This window comes from Lathamus discolor, chromosome 3 (assembly GCF_037157495.1).
Source record: "Lathamus discolor isolate bLatDis1 chromosome 3, bLatDis1.hap1, whole genome shotgun sequence".
NCBI classification, from domain to species: domain Eukaryota; kingdom Metazoa; phylum Chordata; class Aves; order Psittaciformes; family Psittacidae; genus Lathamus; species Lathamus discolor.
This window is the reverse complement of record NC_088886.1, coordinates 126,092,094-126,110,539: the sequence shown is the minus strand read 5'-3', so window position 1 is coordinate 126,110,539 and position 18,446 is coordinate 126,092,094. Positions and strand designations below refer to the sequence as shown.

The 18,446-nt window shown below is 39.9% G+C and overlaps 1 protein-coding gene across 1 annotated transcript in view; it reads right to left on the bottom strand.

Annotated features, from left to right (window-relative positions):
* CNTNAP5 (contactin associated protein family member 5) overlaps window positions 1-18,446 on the bottom strand; it is a 302,872-nt gene that overhangs the window by 9,200 nt on the left and 275,226 nt on the right. Inside the window, exons 20-21 of the mRNA XM_065671519.1 lie at window positions 10,708-10,838; window positions 9,283-9,367 (exon numbers count right to left, since the gene is read on the bottom strand). Of these exons, the coding sequence (XP_065527591.1) occupies window positions 9,283-9,367; window positions 10,708-10,838 (216 nt within the window). The remainder of the gene's footprint in view (window positions 1-9,282; window positions 9,368-10,707; window positions 10,839-18,446) is intronic.

The following is an 18,446-nucleotide window of genomic DNA, read 5'->3' as shown; positions in this document are numbered from 1 at the left end:
ACTGTCTGGACAATATCTAACACATCATAGCTGCTAACCATGGCAAGAACAATACTAAACAGTAAAAATAGCAATACTAAATATCACAGGATCCTGGGAATCATGCTCTTTTAACTTTTTTTTTTTTGCATCTATTAATATCAGTTTCACAAATATGGATCATATCTTCAAGACATTCTATCTCCTCCACTCTTTTAATGAAAAAGCCTGCTCTCTATTGTCTATTATACAATGCTTCATGTGGCCTAATATTGAATGGCTTGCTAATACAGGCTTCCACCCTTCTTCAAGAGTCATCTTGCTTTCCTGATGCACCTAATCAGGTTACTACATTTTTATAATCAGGGTTCCTAGGAAGCAGGGTTATAAGCCATCTCCCTCTGCTAGCCTCATTCTACTAACAAAATAAAAAGCAAAACCATACCTCTATTTATCTAAATAAAAATCAAAACAAATACCTCCATGCTCTTTTCCAGCCTGAAGATGATAAAGCACAATTAGTTTATCTGTTGGTCTGTTTTCATTTACATTTCACAAAGAGAAAGCCAATTCAAACCTGTTTTTTATTTTGTTCCAAAAGTTTTAATATCAAAGATTGTTTAGGAAAGTCAGTGAAGGACAGTGAAAACACCTTTTCTTTTCTCTAAGCTCTCATTTATTTACTTTCCAGAAACTGAAATTTATACTGCTCAGAGGTCTGTAACATGATGCGTCTTACATCTATGTCAAACAAGAAAAATCCCACAAATACACACATATATAGTATCAAAACTTATTAAAAGTCTTAAAAATTACCTGCTAATGAAAAAAAAACCTTCTAGCATTGAAAGTTTTGGAAATACTTCCAATGACAGTGGAAAATAAGGATCCTCAGCTTCTCAAGTTTATCTTCAAAGCTTGAATGAGTAAGATTGGAGTATTGTGTGCAGTTCTGGTGTCCTCAACATAAAAGGACATGGAACTGTTGGAACAAGTCCAGAGGAGGGCCACGAGGATGATCAGGGGACTGGAGCACCTCCCGTATGAAGAGAGGCTGAGAAAGTTGGGGCTGCTCAGCCTGGAGAAGAGAAGGCTGCGTGGAAACCTCATAGCAGCCTTCCAGTATCTGAAGGGGGCCTATAGGGATGCTGGGGAGGGACTCTTCGTCAGGGACTGTGGTGACAGGACAAGGGGTAACGGGTTCAAACTTAAACAGGGGAAGCTTAGATTGGATATAAGGAAGAAGTTCTTTACTGTAAGGGTGGTGAAGCACTGGAATGGGTTGCCCAGGGAGGTTGTGAGTGCTCCATCCCTGGCAGTGTTCAAGGCCAGGCTGGACAAAACCTTGGGTGACATGGTTTAGTGTGAGGTGTCCCTGTCCATGGCAGGGGGGTTGGAGATAGATGATCTTAAGATCCTTTCCAACCCTAACTATTCTATGATTCTATGATTCTAAGATTGTAAACTTCAAAATAAGGTCCAATTTTTCCACTATCATTCAAATAGAGTGATTTTACAAGCTCTCAGCCAAAAAGATTTAGGAAAAAAGTAGACCTTATCTGTAATTGGCATTGCTACATGAATGACAAACTTTTTTATGTATAAGAAAATACAGAGAAATATCAAAACTAGCCCAAATCACACAATATTTTGGTGCCAAGATCTGTGACTATTATGTCATGCAGTCAGAAGGTATTAGCAGAGACATTCTGTTTGAATGTTTTCATGGAAGTATAATGTGTAAGAGTTTGACTGCTTCTCAGCAAAGCAAGGTACAGTGTAAGGGGTCTTACAGGAGAGATGCTTAGCCTGCAGAGCTGTCATAAGGACAGCCTCTGGGTTGTGAGTAACTGCAAAAAAGAGATGGGAAAGGAAATGGTGAAACTTTTCACTGGAAAAAAGGCAGCTTTTCAGAGGTTCATATTTGCTCTTCTCAACATGTGTAGGATTGGCTGCATTCAGGTTTTTAATGAGATTTTGGCAGGGGTGTATAAAATAGACAAAGAATTGTTTCCAAGTTTCTGCAAGAAGACATATAAAACTAAGAGACTGACTTACAGTATTTGCCATCTTTGTTGAATTTATAAAACCCTTTGTAAACATTCCTGCTCTCAGCCTTTCCTGTTTTCTTAGTTCTGACACAAAAGGTGGATTTGTTGGTATCTTTTAGACATCAGGCAATCTAAATTGTTCTGTTCTGCCCCAGTGTGCAAAAGGTAAAGCCAAAGAAATAATGAATTCCTTTTTCATGGTACAGTAGCTTGAAAAGTCTAAAATACGGTATTTTGAAGGCTTTTTTAAAAAGTCAAATTAAGAGCCAATTCCAGGAGTCTTTTGTTAAAGTAAGCTTTGCATGAATGAGAACTAGATTTGTTGTTGAAAGGCTTTGAAATTTGAAGGAAAAAAAACAATAAAAAAAATCAAAGAACAAACCAAAACCCATCTCAGAGGCCACTGGTAAAAATCTCCAACATGCACAGTACAGTTTGCTTTATTATATGCTTTCAGGTGCATGCCTTACGTCTTTCAGAAAGTGGGGCTTTCACTGTTCTCAACAACAGCCCTACACAATTAGGATGTGGATGACTTGTGCTGCCTTCTGAATTCTTGAGTAGATAATTTAATTCTGTGGTTATGACATGGTTATCTTTGTGAAAGGCTTAGTAAGGGCCACTCTGTCACTTGAAGTCTTTAAATCATGACAAAATCTTTTTCCAAAAGATATTTTCACTACATGACTTGGAGGTCAGTAAAAGAAGCAACTCAGTGAAATTCCAAGGTTGGTGTTGAAGCAAGGTCATATGAAACGTCAGTGGCCTTCATCTGACCCGGTTACACTGTCAACCTTTCCATGTGTTTGGCCTGTAAAATCACACTGAATTGCTGCTGATGGTTTGGTTTGATCTTCTGACAGTTTAGCATTGTGATTCTGTTCTCGATTCTGGAAATGGAGTTACTTTGGATGATTTTTACATGTAGGGGGTAAGAAGGCAATCTTTTTTGGCTTTTGAGTAATTTAAATGTTAATTCACCACAACTTAAGTTTACCCATGTTTTTAGGAAGTCATTTTTAAGCTTTGTCTGCTGAGTTGTGCATAAGTTGGTCTGGCTTCTTGATGGATCTTCTAGCTGCTCCCTGGAAGCATTCTGTAATGTCACAGCTAAATAAGTAACTCAGAAACTTAAATCTTAGCCCAAAGGTTACCTGTGTGCTCACTTACATTCAGGAAGTCCCATTGTGGATTTCCTTAATAGAAAATTATTTTTAACATCAGTCAGAGCAGACATTGCCTGTTTTAAATGTCCATGCCTTAATTAATTAATTAATCTAGTGAATCATTAGTAGATGCACAAAGGGTAATTTACTCTGCATGCTGAAGTTGTTCTTAAAAAAAGAAGCCTGAGAAATAGAAAGATAATTTTGGGGAGAGTTTAAGTGTATCCATCACCTCCTTTTGCTAGGGTGCTGAACAGCACTGGAAGATTATTTCTTGGACATTCTCACTGGATTTCAGCCCGTGACCTTGAAGTGACAGACGCATAGTTTCCACACTGCACCTATCTCAGAAGAGCTGACTAACAGGTACTGTGTAGTTACCTTGAAAAATACCATGCTATGTATTTCAAAAACCTCAGTAAACACTGCTGATACTCATCATTAATTTAGAAAGGGAGGAAGGCATATACTGGATTTGACTCGAATCCACAAAATGGTATCTTTGGAATATTCTCATTTCCTGCTGTGAGCCTGCCACAAAGGTGGCAGAGTGAAGAAGACAAAATTTTGCTGGTTAGGACCATTGAGCTCAATCAGTTTAGCTCTTGCTTATAGAAAAGGACAAGTCGGAATGGAAGATATGTTCCCTGCATTCAATGCACCTCCAAGACACTTCTGAAAAAGTAAGGGACAGCCAGAGCAAAGTAAAAGTAGTTTTTCTCAAGTTTTTCCAGGAATGAGCAGAGCATGCCAAGATTTGCTTGCTGGCAATTGAATATTTCATGACAAGTGGAGCATCTGAGAATTTTTCCTTCATTAGGCTTAGCTGAGATAATTTCAGACACGTATTTAGTATGTTTTCTTAAAGACAGTTTGTCATCGAAAATGAAGCACTGCTTGGAGTTTCAATGTGAAATTTGTTAGATGTCACAGTTTTCGACACTTGAATCCTAATCTGTCACAATGCAGCCAGCCCTATGTGATTTTGCATGGGCTCAAAATATTATCTATAAAAAAGAAGAAACTATGCAAGAAGATAGAGAGATGATGTGCAAAAGAATACATGCTTTTCTTATATGCAGACAGATAAAATCAACTCAAGTAGCAAGAATTCACACTAAAAAAAATTTTTGGATAGAAGTAGATGACCTTGGACACTTCTTTAGACAGTATTATCATAAAAAATGGGTGTTTAAGCATGGTGTTATCATCATAAGGTAAATGATATTGCTGGGGGATTTGGTCTCTTTTTGATAAGATACATGATGGTATTATTGGCTTAGACCTTGGATTGCTTGAAATGCCTAGGGCAGCTAGACTGCTTGTTTTGACTGCTGCCATCTTGGTCCTAAATGCCTCTCCTTTCACATTGTATAGCAGTAATTTTCATTTTCCTTAGTGCTTTACTAGGCTACAAAGAGAAAAACAATGACTTCTGTTGCTGGATGTCCTATAATGCACTCAGGAGATCATTCTCTTGGGTATTTAAGTATTTAGGGCAAGAAGAGTCTGCAGTAAAGAAAAAGATCTTTGTAGTAACCACAGGAGTCCAGCCAATATCTCCTGCAACCATTGCTATGTTATTTAAAATGATAGAGCATGATATTCTGAGACTGTGACTTTAAATTTCTTAAGCAAACTGTGACTTTGTGAGCTTAAAAAACGGAATGACTTTCCAGCCAAAAAATGGAAATATTTTGCATGGAAAGTTTCTAGAAGAAGATTCTTCTTTAAGGAACCTTTTGTATCTCAGATTAAATGTCAACTTAGTTTTTCTGACTTATCCCATTATCATCACCCCAGCATAATACCACTCTTGGATGAACTGCTCTGTGATTTCTTCAGTGTACAGATTCCATTTTCTTCTTGTGAACTTTTAATAAGAAAAGCTATTGTAGAAATCATAAGAATGGTACTGCACCTACATAATGATTTTAATAAATTATTTTCTAGATAAACATTCTTCTACACACACTTTATATCAAAGCTGACTGATTCAGTGGAAAGACTCCTAAAACTTGAGTGTTTATCTCAGGCTTTTAAAGATAAAAGATATCATGATCATGTGCTAGACTACAAGGCTCTTCACACTGCCTGTGTAGGGAGGTCTGCTAATTCATCACTTTGAAGACACAAATAAATTAGGTCAACACTAATAGGTGCTAAAGAAGTCTTTGCAACCTTTTTCTTCAGAATACTCTTGAATCCCTTTCCATGCTACGCTTTTACTCTGGTATCACTACACAGCTAATATATTAAATTGCTCAGAATCAAATATGCAGACAAAGAGGTTCGCTTCTCTGCATCAGTGATTATTTTTCCTGTAATCTGGTGAAAGATTTAGACATGCAGGGGCACTGTAGAAAGTTTTCAAAGATTCCTTAAGGTCAACCCCAAAACAAGTTAAATTTTCCGTTAGGATAGCAGCTTCTTCTATACAAGACCTAAACATATGTAAATGTGTCTCTGAGATAAATTAAGTTGAAATATTTTAAGTTGAATAATTTAAGTTGAAAGGCACCTCTGAAGGTCATGCATTTCAATCCCTTCTTCAAAGCAGAGTAAGCTTCACAGGTCAGATTGCCAGTAGAGCTCATGTGGTTAAATACAGCATTATGATCTCTGCAAGGAGTACTTAAAGTAAATGAACTGGGACTCTGGTTAAGATTTCACTGAGGCTTTGCCATAAACTGTATGACCCACTTGGGGCCTGAATCCAGTACTCACTAAAGACCATGGAAAAACCCCCACCGATACTGATGAGCTTTGGGTAGGTCCTTTTGTGACTTGCCTCCATATCTGTGAAGCAAAAATGACAACAAACTACAGGCTAATAATATTTTTCTGTTGCTGTTGGATACTGTGAGGATGAATTCAACAAATGTCTCTTGGCTACTTGAATGCTGCTTCTTTTTTACTCCCTTGTCTTCAAAGCCACACTTATATTTAGATTGATCTTTCTAAGGCAGCTATATGGCCCCATTACTGTGGATCTGAACAGCTCACAGCCTTTAATGCTTTTATCCTCCTAGCACCCTCTGATGTAGGGATGTTCTATTTTCCATCCTTTTACTGATAGAGAACAGAGATAGTAAAGCTCAGACTGGTTCCAGTGGGAATAAAATGCCTGCTTGCCTTTATATCTGCACATAAGTGGCTTGCCCAAGGTTATTCAAGCAGTCTGTGGCAGAGGGAGTGTCCCTATGTTTTGAATTCCAGGTGGGCCCTCTCTGTCTTAAACAGGTTTGGTTTTGGTTTTGGTTTTGTCCCACTGCTCCCTGAATTCAGAGTTAGGTGTAGGGCAACCACTGGAAAATACCGTAGATTTGAAAAGCAGAAAAAAATATCTGAGTTTGAGTAGCTTTTGACTAAAGGAAGTGAAATGGGGTAAGGTGGTAGGAGGGGAGGAAGCACTATTATTTAAAAGCTGGTCCTCGTATGGACATGCAATTTTCAAAAGTGCTAAAATGGTTATCATAAGAAAATCTGTTAAGGAAGAGATTCCAAGCTTTTATTAGATGCTCAAAGCTCTCTTTGAGATTTCTCAGCCAGAGGGAAATGAAAAGTCATGAAAGAAGGTGGTATAATCATCTGGTTATGCAGCCAGGATCGGGCTGTTAGAGCAGGCAAAACAGCAGTGGTGTGACAGGAAGTAAGAAGAGTTAAATTTTCAGAAGAGTATAGCATGGATATGTAGGATATGTAGAACAGAGATTTTTTTATGCAGTTCTGTTTCAGTGGACACTTAAATGTTCCTAATGAATGCTTTTAGATACCTAAATCCCAGTGGCACCCAAAACAAAGACTACAGAAAGCCTAGGTCAGTATGAAGCGCTAAGTGCCTCTGAAAGTTTATACTTTACTCCTGAACAATGACAAGGAAGAACTTGGAGGATATTGCTTCAGGTCACCAATATTCAACTTATGGTGAGCTATCATTTAAAGAAGCTATCGTCAACATTTTACACGTGTAACAGTATAAAGTATGAATGGACATACTTATGTAAGTTTTACATTCCAAAAATGACAAGGCCCAGCTCTCCTCAATACAAGGTGGCATTCTAGACCCTGTAGCAGGTCAATTTTGTTGTGGTTTGGCGTTTTGTTGTTTTTTTTCTTTTGTTGGGTGTATTCATTTATTTTTTTACCAGCATGGCAAAGCTGACCATGAGCCAAAGATGTGTCCTTGCAGCAAAGGCAGCCAATGACATCTTGGCACAAAGGGTTGCCTTGGGAAGAGTATTGCCAGCAGACAGATGAAGGTGGTCCTTCCTCCATACTCTGCATGAGCGTAACACTACCGGACCCATGGGTGCTGGGCTCAGTACTGAGCTCCCAATCAAAAATAGGCATGAAATTCCTGGAGTGAGCCCAGTGAAGGGATGCAAAGATGATCAAGGGACTAGAGCATCTTTCCTCTTAGAAGAGGCTTGATAGAGCTGGGACTGTTCATCCAGGAGTGGAGAAGACTTAGGGGGATTTATGATTCTGTGAGGGCACAAGGACTCTACTCAATGCAGCTACAGCTGTTAGATAAAACCTGGAAAATGAAAACCTGACATAGGAGAAAAGAGTTGTGGAAATTCACTTAACATATGAGGAAAAAAACAGAACTAGGACTAGGCTGGCATTAAAGTGACTTGCTGGGATGTATTGTGTGATTCCTGGTGCAGCAATAAGATTTCCCACCATCTGGATGGCTAAGTTTATGGCTTTAGTGTCATTACAGAACATGAACTATTGCTAATAGTATTATTATTACTAAAACAAAATCCCAATAAACTTTGGAGCAAGAAAGAAATAACAGAAGGATATATCCCTTAAAAGCTGTCTGGAAACAAGTCTGTGGTGCTCAGTGGAACTGAATACCAGACTTCTGGAGATACATCTGGGCTTTCTGGCTTGGCAATAACCTTATACTTGTAAAGTTAATCATATTTTTGTGACTAAATCTAGTTTCTCTCCATGAAGCTGAGCTGCACCATGTCAGCTTGCTGGCTATACATTTGAAGATCTTTGTCCTATGTTGCATCTTGCTGGTTAGAAAAGCCCTGGTTTATTGATTTGGTATCTACAGCTGGAGCTTTAGGTAGAGGTCATGATGAGCAATGTTCTTTTAGATTTTCACTACTACAGCTGACTGTTGACAAAATGACAAAATTTTTAGCTGAGCTCTTACTTCAGCTGAACAGTGTCAGGTCCCCAAATCAGTCCACAAATGCTTGGAAGACTGCTGCATTCTGAACAAGCATTAGATATATTTCAGGGGGAAAATTAGTTCCTGCCCTTAATCTACTTAGTAAAACATGACATAAAATGCACTAATGCCATATACGGTTACATTGCACAAGCAGACACTTAAGGATGTCTACAGTTTCTGTTCAGCTACCAGTCCCGCAGGCTTTGGGTGCTATTAATGACACATACAGAACTGTAATAAGTGAAACAGATGTCAGGCTTAGTATGAAGGTCCAAATTTTAACAAAGGACTAAAATGTCTGTAACTAAGGAAGCATTTAGAATCTTACTGGGGACAAGTAAGACTCATATAAAGTAACCTGACAACGAAATAGAGTAGTTCTGTACTGTCTTGTCATGTCTTTGCAGTGTTGGAGGGGTAAAGATCAAGAAGATCCACTCATACAGCATGCAGAACTGTGGCCTCAGTGCTGTATGCAATGTAAATATTCCTTGCAAAATTCAAATGGAAAAGAACTAGGAGTAAAAAAGGGTAAAGAGGATGAAGGCTCACAGTGATGTTCTTATCATTAGGAAGCAGAGATGGCCCAGAGATGATATCATTGGGCTAAGATGCCACTTTGTGCAGCCACACAGGCAGTATGAATCACTTCACTGGAGGAAGCAATGGGAGAAGTTAATATTGCTACCAGTGGAAACAAATAAAACTGCCAAAGTTTTTCATTGACAAGATATACAAATAGGAGTAGTGAAATGCTCAGGCCAACTCTTAACAGCTAAACCAGCCAAACAAAACCCCAGTCCTATTAAATGCCCAAGACACCAGCACAGGTTAACTCCAGCAGTGTAACAACTGATGAATCAGGAATATTTTTAGTAGAACCTACCTGTGACCTTGCCCAAGGTGAGTGATTTAATGGCCTTAAAATCAATCTCAGAAAAGTTGTGTTTGATTTTGAGAACTTGATCAACCTGGAAGAGGTCAATAAAATTAGTTCATTACAACAGCACCTCTAGATCTCTCTGTACTGCAAACTTCTGGGAACGCTCTCAGCTGCAAATCAGTTAATTCTGCCCCCAAGCATGATTCAGTTTCTAAAGATAGCAAAGTGAATGTGCTTTGATTTTAGCATGAGAAGCTGAAAGGTATACCAGAATAGTCATATAAAGGGCTTTGAAGAAACTTCCGCTGCAGAAAAGCTTAAAATGTTTGACACTGAAATCCCCCTGCTTCCCAAAATCCACGTCTAGTCACTTCAGAACACACTCAAAAGAAGGCTGTCTAGAAATGTATTGTTAAAAATTAGTTCTGCACAGAAGAAAACCTCAGTGCAGACAATAGAAGACTGGTACTTAAGCAAAATAAAAACTTAAGCAAATTAAAAAATAGAAGACTGGTACTTTAGCATAAGCTTCCTTCCTAATCAGGCCTACCCACCCTTGTTGTGTGCTGCGTTATCATTTTACCACCCAGCCATAGAAACTGTAGAGGAAAAAACCCAGCTGTGGTGCTCCCTGTGTTTCTGTCTCCTTCTCATTCTACTCCTTAACATAAGGCTTCCCTAGACTTTGCCACCCTTCCCTGTTAAATGACTGCTGCCCAGATCTAGCCAAGTTGTTTTCTAGTATCAACTGGCATAATAAGCCTCAGAAAGAAAGCAGAAGGATCAGTAAGGTGGTCCTCTTCCCCCTGCCTTGGAAAAACAGGTGATGCAGGGAAAAAAGGCAGAGGAGGGTTCTTGGCTTTCATGAGGTTGTCACATTCAGCATGCCTTGCTTCCAGCAAATGGACAGGGCATAGTCATGCACATGGTGACTGCACCCTGCATTCCCTCAGCTTTCCCTTCTCTGTGAGAGGATAAAGCACCTAGGTCATATTCTCCCTTGAAACACACACCCTAAATGAAATTACATTCCCAGGTGCCCATTCCTCAGCTATTTTTCTCCCTTTGGAAACTTTTTAATGAAATATACTGTATGCTTCCTCTTGGACTACAGGTTACACAGACACCCCTAAGCCCCAGAACCACTCCAATGGTCCAGATGAACTTATGGCCAAAGGTATTTCATGACAATTCACATATTGTCACAGACAAGGGAAGGATCACTCACAGGAAAAAAACTACAGTTGGGCACTCTTTGAAGCAGGGAGCTTTGGTCTAATCTATAGGGCTATTCTGCTGCTGGACAAGACTTGTTTGCACCAGAACAATGTGAAACCTTTGCTTCCTGGTCTCGATCAGGCACTGAAATCAGTGCGTCTGTTTGTGGCATGAAGTATTATTTAACACTAAACATAAACCATGACATACCTGAACAACAAGCTCTCTGCCTTCTCTGTTAATCTTCACATGGTGCAGCTCTCGATTGGCAAAATTTCCAGAGTTAATGGTGAAAATGAGGAGCCCATCCTTACTCAGCTTGTATCGGACCTGTAAACTTCCTAAAAGCAGAGCAATTTTCTATGTATAAAACTCGTATCAATAATGAGATACCATTCAATACCTTTACACAACATATAACTAACTTTATTACAGTGAAGTAACAAGGTTAGAGAGTCAAGAAAGAGGTTGAAGAGAAATGAAAGAGTTCAAACTGTAATAAAAAATGTGAGAAAAATAATGCAGTGGAAGAGCTTTCCCTTCTATTAGGTAACAAACTCTGCTATGGAGAAATTTATCAAGGACAGTGTGTCTGCCACAAAAGCTGATATACAATAGCCTGTCAAAGATCGCTTCCACCAGAGGGCATGCAGGTCCTGCACTGTTCTATTAAACTAATATTGGCGGATTTTACTATTCCTTTTCATTAACATGCAACAGACAATGCAGAAGACAGGGACAACTGTGAGAATTACAGCTTAATTTCAAATATTTAGAGGCCCAGACTCATTTAATTTATATGCAACACAAGAAAAGATATATTGTAAATGCTTATGCAGAAAAAGATATTTTTACTTTGTATCTAACCTATTTGAAGAAGTAAATATATTTCATATAAAAATGAATGCCAAGCTTCCCTTTCAGTCTTTGCATCAAAAAAAGCATTGTGACTTCTAATAAATAATAGTGCCATAACAAACCAAATTGCACAAGAAAACAGAAAACAAGGAATCCAATATGCATTTTAATCCTTCCACAAATGACTACAGGGAAAAAGAAATAAATATATATATATATACACACACGCATATATATATAAAATTTAAAAGGAGTAGAACCTATTCTGAAAAAAATCCCTTCAAGATTACTTTTCTGGGAATTAAGCAGCAGGAAGGAAAAAAATCTCTGAACTTTTGGAGCTCTTTTGATACATCAGCAACCAAAATACGTGGAATCACAGTGACACTATAGAGTTAAAAAGCTTTCCTCACAAATCTTTTACTTTATTATTGTCTCAAAGGAGAAAATGAACACTGACAGCACCACAACTTGAGCAAAGGGTCCTTCGTTTACTCTGTTTTGAAAATCGTCATAAAACCCCCTCCCATCTCCTTCAGTTTCAGCACTTCTGTTAGCAGAAGTTCAAACTATTCCAAGTATCACTAGGTACTGCAGAAACCTACAGGCAAATGTAACCTATGTTGAATGGTAAGGACCAATTATTTGTCACTGAAGGATGTGTTCACATTATGTTAGTTCTAGGACTGGTTTCAGTGTTTGCAGAGGCAATGCTTACATGCACATTGCGATGCAGCACCATGTCAGAGAAGCCCACTATACACCTGTACAAGCTGCTGCATATCCATTGTGCACTGCAATGTTATTCAGAGACACCTCTGACTCCAGAAAGAGTCTAGCTACTTAAAGAGGTAAATGAGCAGCCCTGCTTGGCTCCTGTATTCAGCCATGTTAATACTGCAAGACTGCTTGCTGGTCTAGAGTTAGTGAGGAAGGACATGGAGCAATTCTCCTTCACTACCTAGTGTGGACACAACTTCTCTCTTCTGCCTTCCAAATCCTTCCTTAGTAAGGACAGTTCTGTTGTCTTACAAGCTACTGTGAAACCACTTTAAAAATGCTTAAAACAACATATAAATTTCCTGCAAAGGAAGAATTTAGCCAGCTCTACACAACTCACAATGATGTTGGGAGTCCTTCCAGACTGAACCCAGAGACCAGTTAAGATCATCCCTCCTTTTCTCTCACCAGGATGTTTGGCTGCTCAAGCTTCTAAGAGCTACACTTTTTATAACATACAGTATATCCCAGATGAGCACTGCTGCTCTCTGAGCTTTGGAAGATAGAAACAAAGCTTCCAAAAAAAAGAGGTAAAATGAGAATGAACTACTAGGTTGAAGGCTTTTTGGCTGATTGAGAGAGCTGCTGGATCAGGTGAGCTTTTAAAGTAAAAATGAAAAAAAAAAGGGAGATGGAAAACATTTACTTTCTCACACATAGTCATGGATGTTGGAGCAGAATTTGCGAAGAGATCTAGGTCAGTAGCAACTGCTAAATTATTCAGTGTTAATATTATAGGTCTTGATCCAGCTGCCCTGAATCATACTGCAAAGCTCCCAAATTCCTCATTGCATAGCCACAACAAGGAGCTACTGTCTATCACCACTAATGTCACACTTAAAGGTCCAAATTTAAATCACAATCCCATTTCTGGTACTGAATGAAAGATGCATCAACAGGGAATAACAGGAATAACATCTTACAATCACGTTACTCTAGAAACACATAAGAAGAGAAGCCCAAACATACGGAAGTTAAGGCACCTTCTTCAGACTTGCTCATTAGGGCAGTGAGAGAGTTAATAAAAAATTGAGAAGATGCCTGACCCTGCACACAACAGCTGAGATGAACACACAGAATAAGCTGAAACTAAGATGTGACAGTGTAACAGATTGGTCCAAAGATTAAAATCATGTCCCAACAGAAGGACTTTCTAGACTGCCTCTTACATAGATCCTCTGAAAAGAGTGAAATGCAGAAAATGGAACAGGGCCTAGATTTGGTCTGTGACCCTGTACTAGCTGCTTAGTTTGTAAATACGAAAAAGAAATCTGCTCTTTTTGGATTCTATGAACACACTAGTGTATAAAATATAAATGGTACTACTATAGTCAGGTGATCAGCAACAACAGAGAATAATAGAATAGTTAGAGCTGGAAAGGACCTTAAGACAATCTAGTTCCAACACCCCTACAATGTGCAAGGACACATTACACTAAACCATGTCACACAAGGTTCTGTCCGACCTGGCCTTGTACACTGACAGGGATGGAGCACTCACAGCCTCCCTGGGCAACCCATTCCAGTGCCTCACCACCCTAACAGGAAAGAATTTCCTCCTTATATCCGATCTAAACTTCCCCTGTTTAAGTTTTAACCCATTACTTCTTGTCCTCTCACTGCAGTCCCTGATGAAGAGTCCCTCCCCAGCATCCTTATAGGCTCCCTTCAGATACTGGAAGGCTGCTATGAGGTCTCCACACAGCCTTCTCTTCTCCAGGCTGAACAACCCCAACTTTTTCAACCTGTCTTCATACAGGAGGTGCTCCATTGAACATTTGTGTTCAAAGAGAGCCATCAAGATCTGCAATCTATCTAGGCTCTCAGCTGCTGCAAACTGGGATTTACCCATTTACTTTATCAGAGAAGCACTGATTTTAAAGCAGAAACCATCTGTTCCATTTGTTGAAAGACAATAGAGGAGGTTCTTGACACCCATTAAGAACAGATCTTACTTTCCACAGTGGTACAATTTTACCTTAAATCATGTAAAGAGATCGGTGAATGGCATCTTATTTTCCCAAATTGCTTTGAATTCCAGCGCAACTTGTTTTGGATGGCTGCTCTTCAAAACTACTGAATTCAAGTTGGCATTTTGCCTGGGGTCAAATTTGCATTAATATAAACCAGAAGTACATGGGCTCATGTCTCCGGAGGTGTTTTGGAATTTATACCACTGTAGCTGAGAGCTGATTTTGGCTTGCATTCAATACCAAAAACTTCTGGGTTTAGAGTACAGAACAATTTGTCTAGCAGATTACATTGCCATTTCGCTACCTGACAGGTAAAATAAATGGATTATTAATTAGGATTATTATTAAGATTTTTTTTTCTCCTCTGAATTTTGATTATCTGGTCCACTGACTTTCTCCATCACATCAGCCCAGAGTCACTAGCTGCAAGTAAAAATCTTTGTGTAAACCAACTCTATTTTCCCTATTCTCTATTCTATCTGTATTTTGCATAATTTCTGCCTCACAATAGGGATTCACACTAATCATGAACAGTGTAATTTCTAGCCTTCTTGCTGTAGTCGTGCCTGTCATCCTCTTTTCAGCTCCCAGTGTCTAAGCATGCACACCTGTAGTGCCATAATCCTCAAGCAATACACTACCTGTTGTGTTTTCTTCCTTCTCTAATGTATGTGGGATTGCTGGAGGCAATTTCTATTAAGCCCATAAAAGAGGGAGGGAAGGAAAACAAGAGGTATCATGTTTTTGGCCTTGGGCTAGAAAATTTTACTGGGCATATTAGCTCATCAGTGCAAGGCAAGAGTAGGTTCACACTTGATTATGGTCATCCTTTTCAGCTTCAGATTTTGCAGACTTTAGATCAGCATGGAGATATGCTGTGCTAGCTCTAGGGCAGCCCAAGAGGGAGCAGGCATAGTTTAGTCACAGTGTTATAGAGCATAGTGTGGCCTCTCTTCACCACTTCTGGAGGAAATGAGTCCATGTGGGATGCCATGCTACTGTGATGAAACCATTACCAGTATCAAAGCTGGCTTGCTACATACACATCACTGTGGTATTTAGCCTGTAATCTGAATTAGTCTAATCCATGCCAACCTTATGAAGTTCAACCACAACAAGTGCAAGGTCCTACACCTGGGTCGGAGCAATCCCAGGCACAGCTACAGGTTGGGCAGAGAAGAGATTCAGAGCAGCCCTGCAGAGAAGGACTTGGGGGTGCTGGTCGATGAGAAAATGAACATGAGCCGGCTTCAGTGTGCGCTCGCAGCCCAGAAAGCCAACCGTATCCTGGGCTGCATCAAAAGGAGCGTGACCAGAAGGTCGAAGGAGGTGATCCTGCCCCTCTACTCTGCTCTTGTGAGACCTCACCTGGAGTATTGTGTGCAGTTCTGGTGTCCTCAACATAAAAAGGACATGGAACTGCTGGAACAAGTCCAGAGGAGGGTCACGAGGATGATCAGGGGACTGGAGCACCTCCCGTATGAAGACAGGCTGAGGAAGTTGGGGCTGTTGAGCCTGGAGAAGAGAAGGCTGCGTGGGGACCTAATAGCAGCCTTCCAGTATCTGAAGGGTGCCTATAGGGATGCTGGGGATGGACTCTTTGCCAGGGACTGTAGTGACAGGACAAGGGATAATGGGTTAAAACTTAAACAGGGGAAGTTTAGATTGGATATAAGGAGGAAATTCTTTCCTGTTAGGTGGTGAGGCACTGGAATGGTTTGCCCAGGGAGGTTGTGAGTGCTCCATCCCTGGCAGTGTTCAAGGCCAGATTGGATGAAGCCTTGTGTGGGATGGTTTAGTGTGAGGTGTCCCTGCCCATGGCAGGGGGCTTGGAACTAGATGATCTTGAGGTCCTTTCCAACCCTAACTATTCTATGATTCTATGACTGTAGGGCTGAATGACATCTCTCTGCTGATATCAAAAGGGCTACAAAGCTATTTTAACAGGATTCCTGGGAGTCCCCCTTCTGCAGGGGGGAGTTCTGGCAAATAGAAACCAAAGGGCAGTATTTATGCCATCCCATGCTGGTGACTCATCTGAAACAAAACTCTCCCAGGACACACTTTCAGTCGGTTACTACTTACTAGCAGGACACTAATGATCAGTGCCAGCATAACCAACCAGGCAGCTACAGCAATAATATGATGCCTTCAAACTGCTTCTATATTTTTGCTGAGGACAAGAAAGATGTAGTAGCAGCTCTTAAGTCTAGTGGTAATAAGGACATTAAACTGGTTGGAGATTTCAGAGTGTTCAGCCTGAAGAAGAAAAATATATTCCCAAACTGCAGTGTGAAGAAATATCTTGGCCACAGTGCTACATATTCTAAGTCCAATACCTTTTCTGATTGAACACGTCAAGAGGAGAGTCCTCTTTCATTTGCCTTTCTCTACAGAAAAGCCTGAGTGGAATGTCAGCAACATCTGTTGGATTTGTGGCCTATGCCAAATAACTTTCCATTCATTCTGGACTGCCAAAGCTTGTGCTGAAAATCAGACAGCAATTTTTAAATCATCAGCTGGAAAAGGGAGCACGGGAAAACGTTACAGAGAGTGTTCTAGCTCAGAGGAAAGACTTCCTGGCTTGAAACATCTCGCCCCAGTGCTAGATATTTGACCAAAAATGTTAAAGCAGATCTGCAGAAAAAAAACCCTGGGTATCAGGAATTTGGTCTATAAATCTATCATTCATAAGCAAGGTTCCTGTCACACATGTCACCAGGACCAGAGGTGTTATGTCATTTAGTTTTGAAGAACCGAACAGCAAGAAAGGGAATGACATACCCTTGGAATCTCAGCCAGCTCTGAAGGAGCTTCATTCACAGAAACTGGTTTTAAATGAGCCCAGATTGAACCCAAGATCTCCACCAACTTCATTAGCACTTTTAAATAACTTGTACTGTCTGTAGCAGCTGGCAAGATGTCTTGCACCACCCAGAGAAACTGAGGCTTGTTCAGGGAGCACATGTGGGTGGCACACATAAAATGCACAAGTTTATCACTACCACGTAACATCAGAAAAAATTGTCTAAACCAGGGCAGCTGACAACTCTGATTTGGAAGAAATATGTCTGTATAATTAAAAAAACACTGAATTAGGAAAAAGGCCTAGGACTACCCCTGCATGTCGCATTGCATCAGAAGCACCCAGAAACAAAGGAATTTAGGACCAACAGAACCACTTGTAGCTGTCTCAAACAGACACTCACCCTTGGCAGGCTGTAAGATGTTAACTACACCACTACACCCACCCTCAGCACTCAACTGAGCTATAGCTAAAAGAGAAAATTATTAAGGAAGTCACCAATTAAACAAAGGATGGAGTATATTAGTGAGGCTATTGATGTTGATGCTATGAAACAGAAAAATAATATTAAAGTACTTAGCCCAGAAAGTCATTTGCAGCTCATAAGGTGCAAATGTGTATTCATTCCTGATTGCACAACAGCACAGTTTTCAGTCATCTCTACCACAAAGTATCTCTCTGGCAACTTGTACAGCTTCAGTGTGACAGTGTCCCTATTCGTAGCCTAGATATTTAAAATGAACCACTCTTTTCTCTATTAGGAACCCCTGGCTAAGAAACCTGCTCCTTAATTAGCAGCTTCTCCCGAGGGATATTTACCTAGTAAATTTACTCTTCAGTTGAAGTACCACTGGTGATTTGAAAGATCAGGGCCCATCTCATCAGCGTCCAGTGGCATTTAACTAAGAAAGTACTTGCACTTTTTTAGGAGGTGACTCTTGCTATTTGTTTTGCAGGGAGAAAACAAAGAGGTGAAAGTGTTGAACATGTTTGCTGATACGATTACAGCTACTGCATTTGCTTAGATGACACTGTTTCATAGGGTTTAATATAAAAAATCCACCCCCCAATTTTTTTGTAATCACTCATAATAGTGGAAAAAGGTGCTTATTTGAATGACTCCCACTCAATGTTCAAGACATTCAGGACTTAAGGATCATATTTAGGAAATCCTATATCTAAAACACAAAAATACTTTCATGTTGCATTTCTTTAAGTTGGAAAAAAGCACACACCCAAAAGCCCCTAAATGAGCCTATCTGGAGACCCATGACCTCAGTTCACTTTGCAGTCCTGCCAGGCAGCTGGAGCCAGACTGAGAATGTCACTTAAACATCAACAAATGTAGCTGTTTCCCTTATGTGACTGACAAATGTGTTTAACCTTCGTAGACATCTTATTCCCACCAACTGCCAGTTGGCTTAACACAGGCTGACCAGCAATTAAAAAGGAACTGAAAGAGTCGTCTTGCTCCAAAGCTAGAAAATATTGCAAATCTAAAAGATGACCCAGAGGACCACAGTCATAAAGCT